We start from the raw sequence: 19,799 nt of genomic DNA on the forward strand, positions 1-19,799 counted from the left end.
ATTTGCTTGTGAGGTTTCTGGGTAGGTTTGAGGCCTTGGAATGGTCATTTGGGACCTATGTAGGAGGTCTGGAAAGTTTGGGACCATTTGGGTTCGAATTGGTCGAGATATGGGAATTTTTGGTTGTCGCTCGCGAGGAACCGAATTCCGGTTGAGCATCCGAATTCGGATGGGGTTCGTATTTTCCCGAACCGAATTCGGTTGGGCAACCTGGACTTCGGATGGGGGATTTTTCAGAACCCTAGTTTTCCTCGTTTTTGGGTTTTTAGGGGTATTGCCATGCTTTTTATCGATAGGGAAACTTTTAGTTTCGAGTTTTAGTCCCCGGGAAGTGATTTAGCGTGTCACTTATAGCGTTGTGGTTTTTATGGTTTAGGAGCCGATGTCCGCCGTTCGGCTTCGGTTCCGGTCGGGTTGACCAAGCACACACGAAATCGGAATCCGGTAAGATTAGTATAACGGATGCATATGTAGTTTACATGTTTAGCGTGCATGTAGGAAGCCTGTTAGTTACATTAGATATGTATTTAGGCTTCGAACCACCCAACCCTGTCACGTCGGTACGAGTGGAGTATGACCCACGGCGGAGTATGACCGGCTCGACCGATCAGCCGACACCGGTTGGTGGTTCGGCTATTGACCTATCCCGTCGGTACGGTGGAGTATGACCAGCGGCGGAGTATGACCGGCTCGACCGATCAGAGGATACTTGTCAATAGTGCCGTCCCCCGAACGTTCAAAACTCGGTACCATGTTGGACATGGCGGTAGTGCTCGGCACCATGTTGGACATGGCAGTAGCGGGACTCAGTATCGTGTTGGACACGGCAGTCAGTTTTATGTATGATATTATTATGCTTTTCTTACTGAGTCTGTCGACTCACAGTTTACGTTGCATGTGTAGGTAAAGGCAAGGCAGTTGCTGATGGACCGTGAGCGAGCTTATGGGATTGTACATGTCGGGGCGGTTAGGCTGGAGCGTACGATCCTCGGGACGACGGGGCCGAGATTTTTGTAACGGTCGTTAGATGACCTTATTTTGATGTAAAAGTCGAATAGTAAAAACGTTTGTAAATATTTTTATAAATCGGGATCCCGAGACTTTTTGGTAAAATGGTTTATAAGTTTAATGAAAAAGCAAAATTTTAATTAATCACGTTTTTCCATAAACCTCGTTGATTAGCAACGAGCCGCACAAGACGTTTAAAAATCACGTAATACGCCTAAGATAGTTAGGGTGTTACAATTTGGTATCGTAGCCGCCGGGTTGTCTTCCGAAGATCGTCACGACATGTACAATCATCATCGCCAGCTAGCTCGGTTCACGGTTCGGTAAGCCTTTATTGCTTTAGTAGTTTATTTTATTCGGTTATGAAAAAGAAAAGCCCGTTAGGAAGCATGTTAGTAGCCCGATAGTAGAATAGGCGCATGTTTCATTTCTAATTTCCAAATTAAGCGGCATTAGTAAGCTCGCCTTGAATACGACCCGATATGCCAACTCTTGGTTTCGCAGCGGTTCTAACTAGATGGACGCCGGGCGGACTACCGGGAGTCGAGGCAACTCGGTGGGGTCGAATCGGGGAGAGGGAGCTCGGTTTCCCCCACCGCTAGGGGCCGAGGTAGAGGTCCCCGAGGCGGGGCTCGTGGTCGGGGTGATGAGAACCCGCCACAGCTACCTGTGCTCCCCACCGATCGTGGAGCCCCGAACTCGGGAGTTACGGTTTGCGGAGATGCAAGCCGGGATCGAAGAGCAAGACCTCGAGATTCGCAGGTTGAGACGGCAGGTGCTCCCGGTTCCGGCGCCGTAGTTCCGGCGGCACCTGCCCCGCCGCCTGTGCCGAGATGGTAGTGGCGGCCCACGTATTGGAACCTTTATATGAGCGGTTCCGAAGCAAGCACCTCCGTATTCCCGGGAGGTCCGGATGTGTCGAAAGCCGAGCAAAGGCTTACGGTGATCACCGGAATCTTGAACTTCATGGGTGTCACCGCAACGACAGAGTGGTGTGCGCCACATTCCGGTTCCTGTGAGGATGCCCCGGTATGGTGGGACATGGTGTCCCGCATTCACGATGTCACCACCATGACTTGGGAGAGGTTCCAGAACTTTTCAACGCGAAGTACTACAACGAGGCGGTTAGAAGCGCCAAGAGAAAGGAATTCGTTCACCCGACCCACGGAGAACATGAGTGTCACTGAGTATACAACTCAGTTTGACCGGTTGGCGAGGTTAGCCTCGGGTATTGTGCCGACCGACTTCAGTAGAAAGGAGAAGTATCTGGACGGGTTGAATCCCAAGATCAGGCATGACCTGATGATCACCACCGACGACAGCACCACCTACGCTCAGATGGTGGAGAAGGCACTGCGAGCTGAGGGCGCAGTGGGGTGCATGTCAGAGTCAGCTAGTACTCCGGTTGGTGGCGGAGCTCCTACCCCTCCTGCATCAGGCTTCAGCAGGGGGAGTAGTGGTTCGGCCATGGATCGCAGGAAGAGGGCACCCACCGCTTCGGCGGCTCCGGTCGAACAAGAGGTTCGGGGGAACCGAACGCAGGGAGTCGTCCCGGTGGTAATGAGACTCGCTTCTCCTACCCCGAGTGCCCTAGCCGCAAGAGGCACCATCGGGGAGAGTGCAAGGGGCAGGATGCTTTCATTGTGGCATGCCCGGCACTTCAAGAGGGAATGTCCCCAGCCCGGCCGTAGGCACCGAGAGCTCCGGCGATGCCCACTCCGGCCCGGGGTATTCGCGATCACGCAGCCGATGCGGATGCCGGCCCATCGCCTGTTACAGGTCGATTCTTATTAACGACTCGTTTTATTCGTCGTCGTTTGATTCCGGGGCTACACGTTCTTATGTGGCGGCCGTAGTCTTTAGTAAGTTGGGTAGACCCTATGATAGATATGAGTCGTGGTTTGGAACCCCGTTACTCGCGGAGAATTGGTTATCTCCAATAGGTGGATTAGGTCTATGCCGATCAGGATAGATGGTAGAGAGTTGAGCGCTGATCTGATAGAGATGAGCTTAGTCGAATTTGATATTATTTTAGGAATGGATTTCCTATCTAAATATTCGGCGAGCATTGATTGCAAGAGGAAGATGGTGGTCTTCCAACCCGAAAGTGAAGAACCGTTCGTATTTGTGGGTTCGGTTCAGGGATCTCGGATCCCGGTGATCTCGGCTATGTTAGCGAGGGAATTATTGCACGGTGGGTGCTTAGGGTTTCTGGCCGTGGTGGTGGACACCACTCGGCCAGACACCATTCGGCCAAAGGACATCAGCGTGGTTCGGGAATTTTTGGACGTTTTTCCCGAAGAACTTCCAGGGTTACCACCTCAGCGGGAGATTGACTTCGTGATTGACTTGGCACTGTGGGTGGATCCGGTTTCTAAAGCCCCGTATAGGATGGCTCCACCGAACTTAAGGAGTTAAAGATTCGGCTCCTGTGGGTTGCTTGACATAGGGTTCATTCGGCCCAGTGTGTCACCTTGGGGAGCCCCGGTTTTGTTCGTGAAGAAGAAGGATGGCTCTATGAGGATGTGCATCGACTACAGAGAGTTGAACAAGCTGACGGTGAAGAATAAATATCCATTACCTAGGATCGATGACTTGTTCGATCAGCTTCAGGGGAAGACGGTCTTTTCTAAGATTGACCTCCGTTCGGGTTATCATCAGTTGAGGATCCGAGAGGAGGACATTCCAAAGACGGCTTTCCGCACTAGGTATGGACACTACGAGTTCCTGGTTATGTCATTCGGACTAACCAATGCTCCTGCAGCATTTATGGACCTGATGAATAGAGTATTCAAGGATTTCCTCGATATCTGTGTAATTGTGTTTATCGACGACATCCTCGTGTACTCTCAGTCAGAAGAGGAGCATGAGTTACACCTTCAGATGGTACTGCAACGACTTCGAGAACATAGACTCTACGCCAAGTTCAAGAAATGTGAGTTCGGTTGTCTCGTGTGTCCTTCCTAGGGCACATTGTGAGTAAAGATGGGATCAAGGTGGATCCCGGGAAGATTGAATCCGTCGTGATTGGCCGAGACCGAAGACAAGGACGTAAATCGAAGCTTCTTGGGATTAGCTGGGTACTATCGTAGGTTCGTGGAGGGGTTCTCTAAAATTTCAATGCCCCTAACCGAGCTTACAAAGAAGAATCAGCGATTTATCTGGACAGATAAATGCGAAGCTAGTTTTCGTGAGCCGGCGAGATTGATTACTGCTCCGGTGCTAGCTTTGCCTTCGGACAAGGAGAAGTTCGTGGTCTATTGTGACGCATCCAAACAGGGTTTGGGGTGCGTATTGATGCAAGCCGATCGGGTTATCGCTTATGCCTCCCGTCAGTTAAAGGATTATGAACAGCGATACCCGACTCATGATTTAGAATTGGCCGCAAAGTGGTTTTTGCACCGAAGATTTGGCGCATTACTTGTATGGTGAGAAGTGCGAGATCTATACCGACCATAAAAGTCTCAAGTATTTCTTTACTCAGAAAGATTTGAACATGAGACAGAGGCGTTGGTTGGAGTTAGTGAAGGATTATGATTGCGAGATCCTCTATCATCCCGGAAAAGCCAATGTAGTGGCCGATGCCCTGAGTAGAAAGGGGCCCGGGCAGGTAGCTAGCATGGTTCAGATCTCACCTCAGCTAGCAGAGGATATGGTCGTGTCCAAAGATTGAGTTTGTGGTAGGTCACTACACAACTTAACGCCGCAATCCGATCCGTTAGAAAGAATAAAAGTTGCTCGTACGACGCATCCGGAGTTAGTGAAGATCCGAGATGAGGTATTGGCCGGTCAAGCCAAGGACTTTTCAAAGTGTCGGATAGTGGGATGCTTTTGTATAAAGCCGTGGTTTGTGTCCCGAACAAAGGTGGACTTGAGGAACGAGATATTTGAGGAGGCTCATTCTACTCCATATTCTCTGCATCCCGGCACCACCAAGATGTACCAAGACTTGAAACCGTACTTCTGGTGGAACGGTATGAAGAAGAATTTGGTAGAATTCGTATCGAGATGCCTCACATGTCAGCAGATCAAGGCTGAACATCAGAGACCACAGGTTGTTGCAGCCTCTAACCCTACTCGTAATGGAAATGGGAGGATATTACTATGGATTTTGTGGTCGGGTTACCTAGGACCACGGGTATGTATGATTCCATCCGGGTAGTGGTGGACCGATTTACGAAATCTCGCTCATTTTCTCACGGCCGAACGACGTTTACAAAGTGGATCGCTTGGCGAGTTATACGTCGTGGAGATAGTGAGACTTCACGGGTACCGAAGTCTATAGTTTCGGACAGTGGATCCGAAATTCACCTCCAAATTTTGGCAAAGTTTGCAACGGGCAATGGGTACGAAGCTAAAATTCAGTACAGCATTCCATCCTCAGACAGATGGTCAGTCCGAAAGGACAATTCAGATATTGGAGGACATGCTGAGAGCCTGTGTTATGGACTTTGAGGGTTCATGGAATAAATACCTACCGTTAGTAGAGTTCTCATATAACAACAGTTATCAGAGTACGATAGGGATGGCACCCTATGAACTGTTGTACGGTAGGAAATGTAGATCCCCTATCCACTGGGATGAGACAGGGGAGAGGAAATATCTAGGTCCGGAGTCAGTTCAGCGGACCAATGAGGCAATAGAGAAGATTAAAGCTAGAATGCTTGCCTCCCGGAGCGGACGAAGAGTTACGCAGATCCGAAACGTCGAGATGTTGAGTTCCGAGTAGGGGACCATGTGTTTTTGCGAGTATCTCCGATGAAGGGGATTAAACGTTTCGGGAAAAGAGGCAAGTTATGCCCTAGATTTACAGGACCTTTCGAGATTCTCGAGAAGATAGGTCATGTGGCATATCGGTTAGCATTGCCTCCAGCTTTATCAGCAGTGCACAACGTATTTCATGTCTCAATGTTGAGAAAATACGTTTCAGACCCCTCTCATATAATCAGTTATGAGAGCCTTCGCCTTCGCCGATATGTCTTATGAGGAACAGCCAGTGCAGATCCTGGATAGAAAGGATAAAGTCCTTCGGAATAAGACCATAGCGTTGGTCAAGGTTCTCTGGAGAAACAGTAAGGTGGAAGAAGCCACTTGGGAGCTAGAATCAGATATGCGAGCTCAATACCCAGAGTTATTCAGGTTAGATTTCGGGGACGAAATCCTTTTAAGGGGGGAATAGTTGTAAAGCCCGCTTAGTTAATTTGGAAATTAGCAGTTATTTATGATTAATCAGGAAATTATTTATAGCTATTTAAATAATTTATCATTGTTATTTATGGAATTCAGATATGCATATTTATGTCATCAGCAGTTTTTATATTTCGCATTTCCGGTGTCCGGTATTTTGGAACGCGGCGTTTGGCTCAGTAGAAATCACAACTTAGTATGTTGGTATTTTGGGGACGGGTTTTTGACATTGGGAATGTCGGGATTGGCCGGGAATTTAGAATGTCCCAAAAATACCCCTTTAGTATGTTTTGCATGATTTTATGGTGGAGGGGCAAAATGGTCTTTTTGCCCCATTAGTGTTTGTTTTGTATGATTTATTAATTGGAAAATAAATGATTATTTATGTGATTATTTGGCTGAAGTAAATGTGTTATATTCCCTTTTTCTAAAATTTCAACACTTAGGCAATTTTAAAGAAAATAGAAAAAAGCACACTCTCTCTCTCTCTCTTTTTCCTCTCTTTCGGCTGAGGCTTGGGGGTTCAAAGGGCTGGTTTTCTTTGGTGATTCAAGCTCTAACTTGCTACTTTGTGATCCCTTGTTGTGGTATGTGCTTCCTTGTTCATTGCTCTTTAAATTTCTTGGAAAAAAATGATGAAAAGTGTTGAAAATGCATGTGAATTTTGAGAGTTGTTTCTGCTGTATTTTGTTGTTGATTTATGTTGTTCAAAGTATGATTTTTGATGTTAAATGAGTTGTGTGAAGCATGAGTAGCTAGATTGTTCAAGCTTTTTATTATATATGAAAATTGATGATTTTTGTGAGAAAATGCATGTTTTGTTTCTGTATAATTGCTGGGTGTTTTTGTTAGTTTGCAGAGGGTTTTTCTTGCTTAGTTAAGTAGAATTAACTAGGCTAGGGTGCATGCTAGTGGGTTTAACCAAGTTTGAGTTCTTGAACTCAAAGCTTGGTCTTCAATGGTGAAATTTGCTTGTGAGGTTTCTGGGTAGGTTTGAGGCCTTGGAATGGTCATTTGGGACCTATGTAGGAGGTCTGGAAAGTTTGGGACCATTTGGGTTCGAATTGGTCGAGATATGGGAATTTTTGGTTGTCGCTCGCGAGGAACCGGAATTCGGCTGAGCATCCGGAATTCGGATGGGGTTCGTATTTTTCGTAACCGGAATTCCGGTTGGGCAACCGGACTTCGGATGGGGGATTTTTCAGAACCCTAGTTTTCCTCGTTTTTGGGTTTTTAGGGGTATTGCCATGCTTTTTATCGATAGGGAAACTTTTAGTTTCGAGTTTTAGTCCCCGGGAAGTGATTTAGCGTGTCACTTATAGCGTTGTGGTTTTTATGGTTTAGGAGCCAGTAATCCGCCGTTCAGCTTCAGTTCCTAAAGTTGACCGGACACCCGAAATCGGAATCCGTAAGATTAGTATAACAAAGATGCATATGTAGTTTACATGTTTAGCGTGCATGTAGGAAGCCCGTTAGTTACATTAGATATGTATTTAGGCTTCGAACCACCCAACCCCGTCACGTCTGACAGCCGGAGTATGACCAAGAATGAGTATGACCGGCTCGACCGATCAGCCGACACCGGTTGGTGGTTCGCTATTGACCTATCCCGTCTGCACAGTGCCGGAGTATGACCAGCAATGAGTATGACCGGCTCGACCGATCAGAGGATACTTGTCAATAGTGCCGTCCCCCGAACGTTCAAAACTCGCACCATGTTGGACATGGCAAGAGTGCTCGGCACCATGTTGGACATGGCATGGCGGGACTCGCATCGTGTTGGACACGGCAATGGGCTTTATGTATGATATTATTATGCTTTTCTTACCGAGTCCGTCGACTCGCGCTTACGTTGCATGTGTAGGTAAAGGCAAGGCAAGCTTGCCGATGGACCGTGAGCGAGCTTATGGGATTGTACATGTCGGGGCGGTTAGGCTCGGAGCGTACGATCCTCGGGACAAGTGGCCGAGATTTTGTAACGGTCGTTAGATGACCTTATTTTGATGTAAAAGTTGAATAGTAAAAACGTTTGTAAATATTTTTATAAATCGGGATCCCGAGACTTTTTGGTAAAATGGTTTATAAGTTTAATGAAAAAGCAAAATTTTAATTAATCACGTTTTTCCATAAACCTCGTTGATTAGCAACGAGCTGCACAGTACGTTTAAAAATCACGTAATACGCCTAAGATAGTTAGGGTGTTACAATGATACATTTAATGGTTCATCTAGTGAGAGAAGCAAGGTTGTGCAGGCTGTTTTGGGCGAAATGGATGTATCCATTTGAAAGAAATACACTACTACAAAAAGAGCTTTTTGCTTCAGTTTTTAAGTGACATAAAAAGTATTTGCTTTAGTTGGTGTAACCGACGCTATAGCCATAGACGCAAATACTGATTTTTTTGCTTCAGTTATGAGACGACGTTAATTAGTTTTTTGCTTCATTTATGAACCGAAGCAAAAAACAAGTACACTAACGCTAATTGTTTTTGCTTCAGCTATGAAATGAAGCAAATATTTAAAAAAATAATAAAAAAAAATTGAAACCAAATAAAATAAATACAATATCACATCAATCATTTAACATACCAACAAAAACTTTTCTTTTTAACCCCATAAGTTTTTTCAGACAAAAAAATCATAAATTTAAAAATATATGTATATATACATACACATATATATATACATAATTATTTATACATACTATCAAAATATATATAAAAAAAAGAGATATATATATATATATATATAAATACACAAGAAACAAACAATTCTCAAGACTAGTCAAATATCCACAATTTGGAATATTCATGATCATCAGCTTTACACGCCCACCATGTAAAGACCGCTTAAGATTAACACATTTGATTATTAAATAATTAGGATTTATGAATGAGATTTAATTATTATTTATAAATGTATATTATAGAAATATATTTAAGTTCATATATGTTTATTATGCTATTTTATGTAAATTTCTCAATTTTTGTATTTGTATTTGGAAGCTGTGGAAAGCGACATTGGGCCTTTAGAGAGTCGCATTTTATATGTTTTAGATTTTTATTGTCGGGGTATCATTGTTGAATATTGGATGTGTTGGAATTTTCGGGGTTTGGAAATTGACCAATTTTACCCTTGGGAAGTTGTAGCTACCTATGTTAGTTAGAAGGGCAAATGAGTCTTTTGGTAGGATTTTATTTGTCTTACCTAAGTGATGTAATGCTGAATATAAAGTGAATTAATTTTTTTCTTAAAAAAAAAAAGAAAGAAAGAAAGAAAGAAAGAAACATATATTAGCTTAGGTTAGATGGAATTAAGAAAAAGCTACTTCTCTCTCCATCTTCCTCTCGATTTGGCAAGAACCAGCACCAAGCTGGAATTTTCTCAACCCAATTTAGTAGGTTTCAGTTGTGTTTGAAGCTCCAATTCAAGGTAGGACACTCTAGCTTGTTCTCTTTAATGTTCCTTGATTTTATTTTAAGTTTGATATGTGATTTTTGGAAGTTTAGAGGCTGTGAGTATGTTATTAGTTTGATTTTCTTTTCTGGAGTTAGGTGTTGATTATTTTGGGTAATTAGAGCTGAATTGGTTGGTTATTGTGAGGTTTGGGTAGAATTGGAGTTTAAGAGCTCAAGTTGGAGCTCTAATGGTGGATTGAGATTTTGTGTGAATTGTTGTATTCTTTTGCTTGGGTTTGGTGTATTATAGTGTTACAGGTATGCTGGAAGCTTTGGGAAAATTTAGGGTTGAATTGAGCTAAGGGGAGCATTTTTTGGGTTCCCGCCGTAACTGCACTCGGTTGCCTCGGGGACCCTCCGTAGCAATCTGGTCGACCCGCCTGGTACCCAAGAACCGGACTTATGGTTGGGAACTGGTCTGCCGGTTGGGGCCTTTTCCCGAACCCTAGTTTTTCCCGTTTTGAGTTATTAAGGGTGTTAGCACCCTATTTATCGATAGGGTCATCCTTAGTTTTGATTTTAAATCCCCGATAAGTGTTTTAGAGTGTCTCTCCTTAAGTTTTGAACGTTATGGTTTAGGGCCCTGTAAACCCTAAACACGAGTACCAGGGGGTACGTCGTGCATGTGGTACAACACTTAGTAATTCCTAGGAGTACAATAACGGCTCTACAACACGAGTACAGGGTTGGTATTTTGGTGCATTTTGTACAGAAGTCGTACTTCCCTTAAGAACATTCTTAACCACTTGGTGAGCTCGTTATTGAGCCCAGGACGGTTTACGCATAAAGTTGTACTAACATTAACTTTATATATGTGTTGCATATCTTACTGAGTCTGTTGACTAACCAGTTTGCTACCTTGTGTAGGTAACGGAAAAGCGAAGCTAGAGAAACAGTGAGATGGGGCTCGACAGTGATTGTACATATCGCGACAGTGCAACCTGGAGGGTTTCAATCTTTCACTATTTTGAGTTGCCTGTACACGTTTTTTTAAAATATATATATATATATATACTAGTAACTTTATATTAGTAAAATACTTTAAACTGTATTTTGAGATTCGGGATCCCGACCTATATGTTTATAAAGTTATTATACTATCAAATTAATTTTTGAGTTAGTAAGTTTCAAATACGGGCGTTACAGTTTGGTATCAGAGCCGCCAGGTTGTTCACTGAAGACCGTCAAGATATGTACAATCAAGGCCAGTGTCGAGCTCAAAAAATAATATAAATTTTTACTTTTTTTTTTAGTTTGGAGAAAAGCAGGAATACAATCCAAAAACTAATTTATTACCAGTACATCGATAGTAGATAGAACGGTTGATGGCGGTGATTCACGAAGACTAAGACGATTGATGCTAAAAGGCCTAAGAATTTTTCTTCCCTAGCTTATTTTTTTATGTTAACTTGTAGCTAGATTTATTAACTTGTTAATACTTGGACTAATTTTACAATATGTGTGTAATATTTAATTACAATTTATTTAATTACTTCTATGAAATGAAATTAGGTACATTGGACAATTATAAAATTAATTTAAATAATATTTAATTTACCTTTTAAAAAAATAAATATCTAATTTAAATTTAAATTAAATAATATAATGGGTGACTACTCAATTGTTACATTTTTATTTTAACCATCATGGTTACATTTCTTTTTTACCTGTAATAGCAGGTTACCAATAGGTAAAACTTTCTTTTTTAGAATCCATTAATTATAATTAATTATTTTCTTAAAATAATTAATTAAATATTTAACAAGTCTTATTTTAGCCATTTTTTTTAAAATATACATTCAACCTATTTTATTTTTTACTTTTTAAATATTTAAATAAAAAAACTAAATAATGAAGTATAATAATTTTAAATTAAAGTTATAAGTATAATAAAATTTTAATTATAAAATTATATGTGTATAATTTTAAATTGTAAAGAGTTTTGCTATAAAAATTTTAATATTTAAGGGCAAAAAAATTGCTAAAAGATCCTTATTTAATAATAAATTATGAAAAATTAATTAATAATTATAATAAATTTAATTTTAAAATGATGGTTACATATTTAATGTAACCATTGAAACCTTGTCCATAATATAATATATAATTTTTTTTTTGATGAAATATATATAATTTAAATAAATTAAATTAAATTAAATAAACTGAAAAAAATTATCATTAGATATTTGGCGTCGGTTGTTATGGGTGTATATGGCGTTGGTTATTTTAGACCTTACAGCGTCACTTGGATCAGCGTTGGTAGCGATTTTTACCAAAATTGACGCTGAAAGGCCTTAAAAACCACCTCTAAAAAGTGTTTTTGTAGTAGTATAATGAGTAAAAATTACTAAATTTTAAAAAAACAAATAAAAAATATAAAAAATCATTTTGGTTTTTTCTGGTTTGTGACAATTTAGAGTTTTCATTTTAAATTTTCGTTTGTTTTTCTTTGGATTTTTAAGGCTTTAATTTTGTTTGATCAATTTTATTTTGTTCTTTTGTGGGTTTCGCATTTTAGTTTGTTCCTTATTTCTTTCGTTTAATTTTTGTTGTGTTTTATGTTCTGTTTGTATTTCTAGTTTTTTTAGATATTTTGAAACATCTGTTTCATTTTAGTGTCTCTAATCAGTGGGTTTTAGTTTTCTCCTAGTTTCTTAATAGTTTAATAATCTGTTTATGTATGATGTATTTTGGGAATATTATTAGGTATAGTTGTTTGCTATTCTTTTTTAGGTAACAATTCGATTTTAGATGTTTGTAGTTTATATTCGTAGAGCTGTTTCTGTTTGTCAGTTTGTTTTTAGTTTTTTTAATAGTTTTATCATAGTTTATATACTTGTTTATTTGCAATTTATATTTATTGTTGTCATGTTTGTTAACTTGCAGGTCTGGGATTACAAATTAGTCCTTTTGATTATTACAGATCCAAATGTGCTTGCACTAGCAATTTTTCTGTTATTGATAATATCAAGAATGATGGATTGATGGTTGTTGTTGGGTTGTTGATGACATTAACACACAATGGGTATGTTGTGAAGTCGGGGTCCTTCCGTTTTAGTTGTATGTAGAAATGCAGGCTTTGATCATCCTTTATCCTCAATGGTTGGTATCCTTCTTTAACCTGATATTTTAGTTGCAAAACAGTATTTTCTTGGTTGCATTTCAGGACCTCTTTTAGCTTCCGTTGTAATTCTTCATAGTTACAATTGACTAAAATGTAATGTCCACTAGCTTTATAATTTATAATTCATTCGATCATCAAATTGTCCATTAGACTAGGAATGGAATGTCTTTTTTTTCCTGTGATTTTGAAATTGTTATTAGTGCAAGCAACGATATTGAAACTGGTTTGATTCTGTTATGAAATAGAGTAGAAATTTACTTCTATTTCTTTCCCTTTGTTCAAGTCTTGTATTTCCTATTCTGATTTCTGCTTTAGTTATTTTTATTTATTTTATTGCTGTTAATAAACTATAATAAAACTAAAATAAAACTATTAAGAAACATTTAAATTTATTTCAGAAACTAACCATTTCTCAAAGTGTTTTCTCCTTTTCTTATTTTCAAAATAAATTCCTACAAAAAATTGAATTAAACTATATTATAAAATGATGATACAACTGTAAAACAACTTCAAAAACCACAACAATTAACCCAATTTAACATAGTTGTGGTCATTGTGCTTTTTCATCAGTTTTATTTGAATTAGATCAATTTCCAACTATTATAAAACTAATTTGCAACCATTTACATAAATCGTACGTACCTTGTATATCTGCTATTTTTTAGGTTCCTGTCATGTGAAATTTCTTCATAATTTGTAAACTATTTTAAAACGATATTGCAACTGTAAGGTAATGCAAAAAAAATAAAAACAGGCTTATACTTAACATATCGTTCCTTAATTTGAATCAGATCTTGTTTATTGTTTTTAAGAATCTGAATGGCCTATTGTAAACAACGAATCAACTAGAATGCAACTGTATATGACGTAGATTTATTTTTGAAAAAAATTTCATATCATACCTTATTTTGGATTAGAGGGGGAGCTCCAGATCTGTTTAATACAGATCTACATTGCTTGAATCTAGATTTTCGATTTTGGAGTGAGTTATTTTGAACGATTAAAACTAAAATCAAATGTTTAATTTCAGTTTCTTCCCAGTTTTCTTGTTTTTTTCGTAATTTTCTGTTTAGATCAGTGGATTTCTTCTTTTCCAATCATTTTCGCCAGAATTTATGGTTGTATTACCCTCATTTTGGTTTCATTCTGGTTACGTTGCAGATTTGATCGATGGAGGTATCTTCATCTTCTCCGTTCATTCTGTGCCGCTTAAGGTATGACCAGGTGGTATTTTTGTAATTTTTTCATTCTGGGCTGTATAAATGTTGAATGGGCCGGCCCATAGTAATTTTGTAATATTTTTCCCTTTTTGGAATTTTCCTGTTTTTTTCCCAAAAAATATTCTCTTTCATTTATTTTTTAATACTTTTTTTAGTAATGCAAAACACTATACATTTTACAATATATTGTCAATCACTCACTTTTCTAAAAGTATCACTCACAAATATTTCGCTCTCCCAAATTTATTCCTAAGCTGATGACATAATTTAAGGTGCAAGAGAAAGAAAAATGAATAGACACATTTTAGGCTTTATTAAGTGGCCATAAATATTAGAACAGGATCAAGCTCAAACTTGGTAAACTAGAGATGATAGAATAAGGGTAGGCTTGAAAGGCTCAAACGGTTCAAAAAAATTGTCTTAATGATATTCGAAACAAGCATTGCCAAGAATTTCGCCTCAAGAGAATAAATTATGCAAGTTCTATATATCCTATTCAAGCAATCATTTCGCAAACCAAAGTAGAACATTTATGATACAATTCAAATATTTACAATATACATCGATATATAATTTCTAACAAGCATCTAAATTAATCCAGAGAGTCAAAGAATCAAGCACACAGTTCACAATTTTCAATCCATCCCGTAAATAACAATAACAACAAAATCAATGCATTATATCATTGGCTTAATTAACAACAAAATAAATAAAGAAAACTAGAAAATAAACATACAAAGTAATAAAACAAAACAAACAAATAGACTAAAATAATAAGTCTCCTCCACCAAACTAAAATTTCACATGTCCCCAATGTGAAGCAAAAATTTAAAGAGAAAAATTATTACCTTAGGTCCATATGCCACATCAACATGCGTTTGATGCCCATAATAAGTGTCATGGAAGGAAACTTGAAAGTTATTTTTAAAAATACCCTTAAGCTTGGCATGTGATGAGTTTTAACTAAAAGCAGCACCAACAACATAAGCATGCATATTTCCTTAACTTAGTTTCATTGATGCCTATTTAGAAATAAATGAGAATTTTTCCTAATTATTTAATGCTATTTCCATAATATACAATTGCATAAGTGGTGATTATGGATGTGGCTTAGTTGATTAGTTTATTACTTTTCTTTAAAAAGATAATTAGTAACAATAATAATAATGATTAGTTTATTACTTTTCTTTTCTCTTCCAATTTGATATGTGACATTTGCTATGTTTTTATTCATTTTTCAATAATTAATTAACTAACTGTAGAGACTTTTCCTTTCTCTTCTAATTTAATTATGTGACATTTGCTATGCCTATAGGATCTTATTCATTTTTCATTATCATCATACCTCCCTTTTTTTCTTTGTACTAATATCTTATTTATAATTTTTAATTATTTTTCCCTTTATTATCACAAATTTTAATTTTTATTTTTTTGTCATGGTAGTACTCAAGAATCAACATTATCAATGTTGTCATTAATTAATGGATTAACAATTATTGTTACTTCTTGACTCGTACAGATATAGTTGTCAAATAGTAAAGAATCCAGTATCCCAAAAAGAGTAAACCAAGTGTTTTAGATGGTATATTGATAAAATTCATTTTATAATTTTTTATTTATACACTTGACTCATTATATTTCTATTTTTTTTTTATATTCTTGATTAAATTGTTATTCACGATGTTATATCTTGATGAGTTGAAGTAAAAAATCTAAAAATATTGGATCACCAAAAGTTGAATGAGATTCGTGAGGCTTATAGAGATTAACAGAAGCATATATGAAGAAAAAAAAATTCTCCATACTTGAACCATTCATATTGGAAGAAAAATAATTTATTTTGAAACTTAATTATTATATTACTATACCAGGAATAAATGTTACTATAAATTTATTTACATTAACCAATAAATAAATTAGAAAATTATAAATCTATCATTTTTTTTTCTTTGTTTTTTTGAAAATGGAAAGATGTAAATCTTAAGATTGATAATTTTCCTTACACGGTAGTTCACTTTTATTATTTGATTTAACCTAAATAATATTATATAATACTGACTGCAATTCTTAATATTATTATTAAATAATTTGTAATATTATATGTCAAATTAATAATTCATATTTTATTGTGATCACTTGTGTTTCAATTAATAATTAGTTGTGTTGGGAGTTTCTTTTTAAAATAAAAAATAAAAAATAAAAATGTGAACTAAGAAATTATAACTATATATAGTATTTATAATAAATTTATATAAAGGAATTATGAGGAGGTGATAGTATATATATATTTACAATCAAAATGTAATTATTGAAATATTTTTTATATATATATAGGATTTTTCTTAGGTGAGAACACTACTTTTACTCTCACTTGTGAGAACATTTTGTTTTAGTTTTAATTGGTAGTGGGGTGTATGAAATTAAAATAAATTGTTGAACATACCATTATATACTATTATATTGATATTGTTTTTTTAATTTAAAATAACAAACGATAAAACTGACTTTATCAAGGAGTTTGAGATTTTTATCGACATCAAAATACGCTTCATCCATGAGAGTATTTGCTTACTACTGTGTACTATTCTACCTGTAAAAATTATAGTAAAGTGTATGTAATGTGTTTGACTTTAAAAGACTCATCATTTTTATAAACAGAAATATATACTTCAAGCATAACTTTGCAATTATTTTGAGGAATTTCAACTGCTTTGAGCAAAATCAATATGGAAGTCTTTTGTTATTTAGACAGTTACACCAAAAATGAGCATAAATGACATTAGAAAATGTAACTAATTCCTACATTAGGTGACATTTATTGTTTTAGTAACATTTTACACAAATGTAAGATATTCCAGTGTGAGTAAATATTGAAATGTCACAATATCTTTATATTAGTGACACTTTAAAAATGTCAGTGTTATTTATAAATTAAATTAAAAAAATTATTAAAACTTTAAAAAAAAAAAAATTTAGTAGCATTTTTTCAAATGTTACTATAAACCAGATTATTTAAAAAATAATAATTATTATTATTATTATTATTATTAGAAAGAATAATGAAAATGGTAAAACAGACAAATTTATAATTATTTTATTAACATAATTAATGTACATACAAAAAATAATTCTAAATAAATGGATATAATCTCTTTTTCATATCTCTAAAGAAATAACTAGATGATCCCTCAACATCACCATCTTTTAAGCAATAACATTTATCCAAATAAGCCTTTTAGCGTTTTAGTATTTCTTCAATACTTTGTAACTTGCCCGATGATGTAAGTCCTCTTCTGCAACTTGTTCTGTTTGATATGGCAGGAATAGCAGCAAACATTTCAACATAAAGATTTCAATACAGTAGCTAAGATCAAGATAATGTGCTCCTAATAAGAAATCTTCCAGCAAGTATAGCTACACCCAACACAAAACCAACAATCAAATATTAATAAGAGTTACAAAAAATGTATTATTACAAGAGTTAACACACTAAAAATATTAGTTACAAGAAAAACTAAACAAAATCATAGGCTATAAGATACCAAATTTGCTACTACAAATAAATTTTGATAATTACTATGCAGAGAAAATAACAAAAATGATCCTCATCTCCGATCCAAATGACAATGAAAATGGTATGAAACTTTTAAAAGACCTAACCACAAATGCATACCATTTTCAACAACAAGCATTGAAAGAGATACAACTATCAAATAATGGTACCAACTTACCACTGAATATCTAAGACAAATATACATAGATATGCACGCATATATCTTTACACCATACATGTTACTAACGGAACAAAATGGAAGCCATGATGGTTGGGGTGCCTATTGTATTCCCCCCATTCTACATAAATCAACTTTAGAAATGATATTTTAAAAACAAAAAGAAAAAAATAATTGTATTGTCTTACTATAATTCTTACAAACCATGTTTACAAGTTCTTAAAATGACTATTTAGTCAAAAATATAATAGCATTTTGACATATATGCGCAACACTCAACAGAAACTTCAATATTTTATTTTAAAGAGAGACTAAAGAATTATCTTGTAATGAATCTTAATAAAAGAAGATAAAAGCACGTCAAAAAAAAAAAAAAAGAAGATAAAAGTAATTACACAAAATGTATTTGAAGTTTTACAAAAATACCAAAGAAGAGTTTTCACCATACCTTCTCAAGTTCATCTGACACAAATTTGGCAACCTCACCCTTTTGTTCAAATAGCTCATCCAGGTAATGGAAGAAAATGGGTTTAGTGGAAGGGCTCCAGAGAAGCAGCGGAGACCTGAAGACTGCTGAGATTGGAAACAAGAATTTCCACTCCTCCAACAAGTCCATTGTTGGCTGTCATTGTAGTCCTAAGAGTTCCATGCAGTGAACAATCTGAAACCATAGAAAATATTTAAGTCTATTCAATAACTCACATGTTATTAGTTAATACAGTCTGAATCCTAAAAACCAGGAACATTTAAATTCAAAGTAAATCAAATGTAGAAATCTTCTATAACCAAATCAAAATTGCAGTTTGTTTCAAAAAAAAAAAATCAAAATTGCAGTAATTAATATAGTTGAATATCATCCCATCCAAGATTTTCTTCTATGAATCTAATAATCATGCATACTTCACTAGTCATATCATCCAAATTATGCTGAAAGATTTTATAAGTTAACATCATATTGAATTTAAATAGCTCTATAATACCCGAAATCATTGGCACTAAAATTTAAATTTTGATAAGATTAGTAATAACAAACTATTCATCTCCTACTGATTAAACTAAATCACATTGAGATTTTTTTCTTTTGAGCAATAGAGTATCAATCTAAAGTACGAAGACATAAAGTTGGAAACTTTCCCGGGAGGAAATTAATAACAAAATACATACATTTGTGGTGGTATGTGGCTTGGATTAGGAGCATGATATGGTGGTTTTGACTTCACACATGCATTTTATCAAACAATATACATACAACTTCAATACTATAGACATAGATCTATAAAATGACAAAAATGATTCCAAGGAGTATAATTTCAATAATAATAATATTATAAACTAACAATTACTTAAAATATTATAAACACATAAGTGGATGAAAACTCACCTTGAATTATATTGTGAGAGAGAGACTTGAGTCCCTTTGGTTACGTTCAGAGAGAGTTGGAGTTGCTCTGCAATTTTAATAAATTCAGAGTTTAAAAATCACAATATCAATGAGACAAATATTACTTACTCTGGAAATGGAAGTGGTTGTTGCTGGACGGCAAGGATGATGAGCGGCGGAGCAACTGGTGCACAATTGAGAAATCGTCGAGGACCAGGACCTACGAAATTGCACCAGATTCATTGCTGGATTTCGAAATAGCACGGAAGTAACTACTGAACTTCGGCCAAGGAGAAATGGCGCTTAATCGATTGTTGACCTAATCCCAATTTTTCTAAAGCTCTTAATCGATTAACTGCAGTAGTAACACTTTTCAAATGTCATTAAATTCAATATTTTGTATCATTTTCACAAATGTAACTATTCATCTATTTTAGTAACAATGAAACTAAAAGTAAATATTCACAAATTAGTAACATTTTTTATCAAATGTCACTAAAATACATTAGCCGTGACATTTCAAAAAAAATGTTAGTAATTAAAATGTCATATATTCTTATTCAAGTGACATTTTTATACAAACGTTATTAAATCATTATTACTGTGACATTTTTATACAAATGTCACTAATAAAAATGTCACTAATTCTAATTTTTGGTGTAGTGAATTACTTGTTTCTCTTTTGGTTTTT

General features: G+C 36.2%; 1 protein-coding gene across 2 annotated transcripts; it reads right to left on the reverse strand.

The window, feature by feature from the left end:
• Positions 1-17,067: 17,067 nt before the first annotated feature.
• Positions 17,068-19,471, reverse strand: LOC133029315 (uncharacterized). Of its 2 annotated transcripts, XR_009683460.1 has the most exons (4): positions 19,238-19,465; positions 19,109-19,175; positions 18,176-18,388; positions 17,068-17,410 (listed from the first exon to the last, which is right to left on the reverse strand). XR_009683460.1 is itself a non-coding variant. In XM_061101821.1 (3 exons), the coding sequence occupies exons 2-3, from the start codon at positions 18,341-18,343 to the stop codon at positions 17,240-17,242; spliced, it is 339 nt and encodes a 112-aa protein (XP_060957804.1). In that variant the 5' UTR covers positions 18,344-18,388; positions 19,109-19,471; the 3' UTR covers positions 17,068-17,239. The 2 variants fall into 2 exon arrangements, 1 of the variants encoding a protein (XP_060957804.1); XM_061101821.1 differs by having other exon boundaries at positions 19,109-19,471.
• Between the last annotated feature and the right edge of the window lie 328 nt (positions 19,472-19,799).

Source organism: Cannabis sativa, chromosome 7, assembly GCF_029168945.1.
Source record: "Cannabis sativa cultivar Pink pepper isolate KNU-18-1 chromosome 7, ASM2916894v1, whole genome shotgun sequence".
NCBI lineage: Eukaryota > Viridiplantae > Streptophyta > Magnoliopsida > Rosales > Cannabaceae > Cannabis > Cannabis sativa.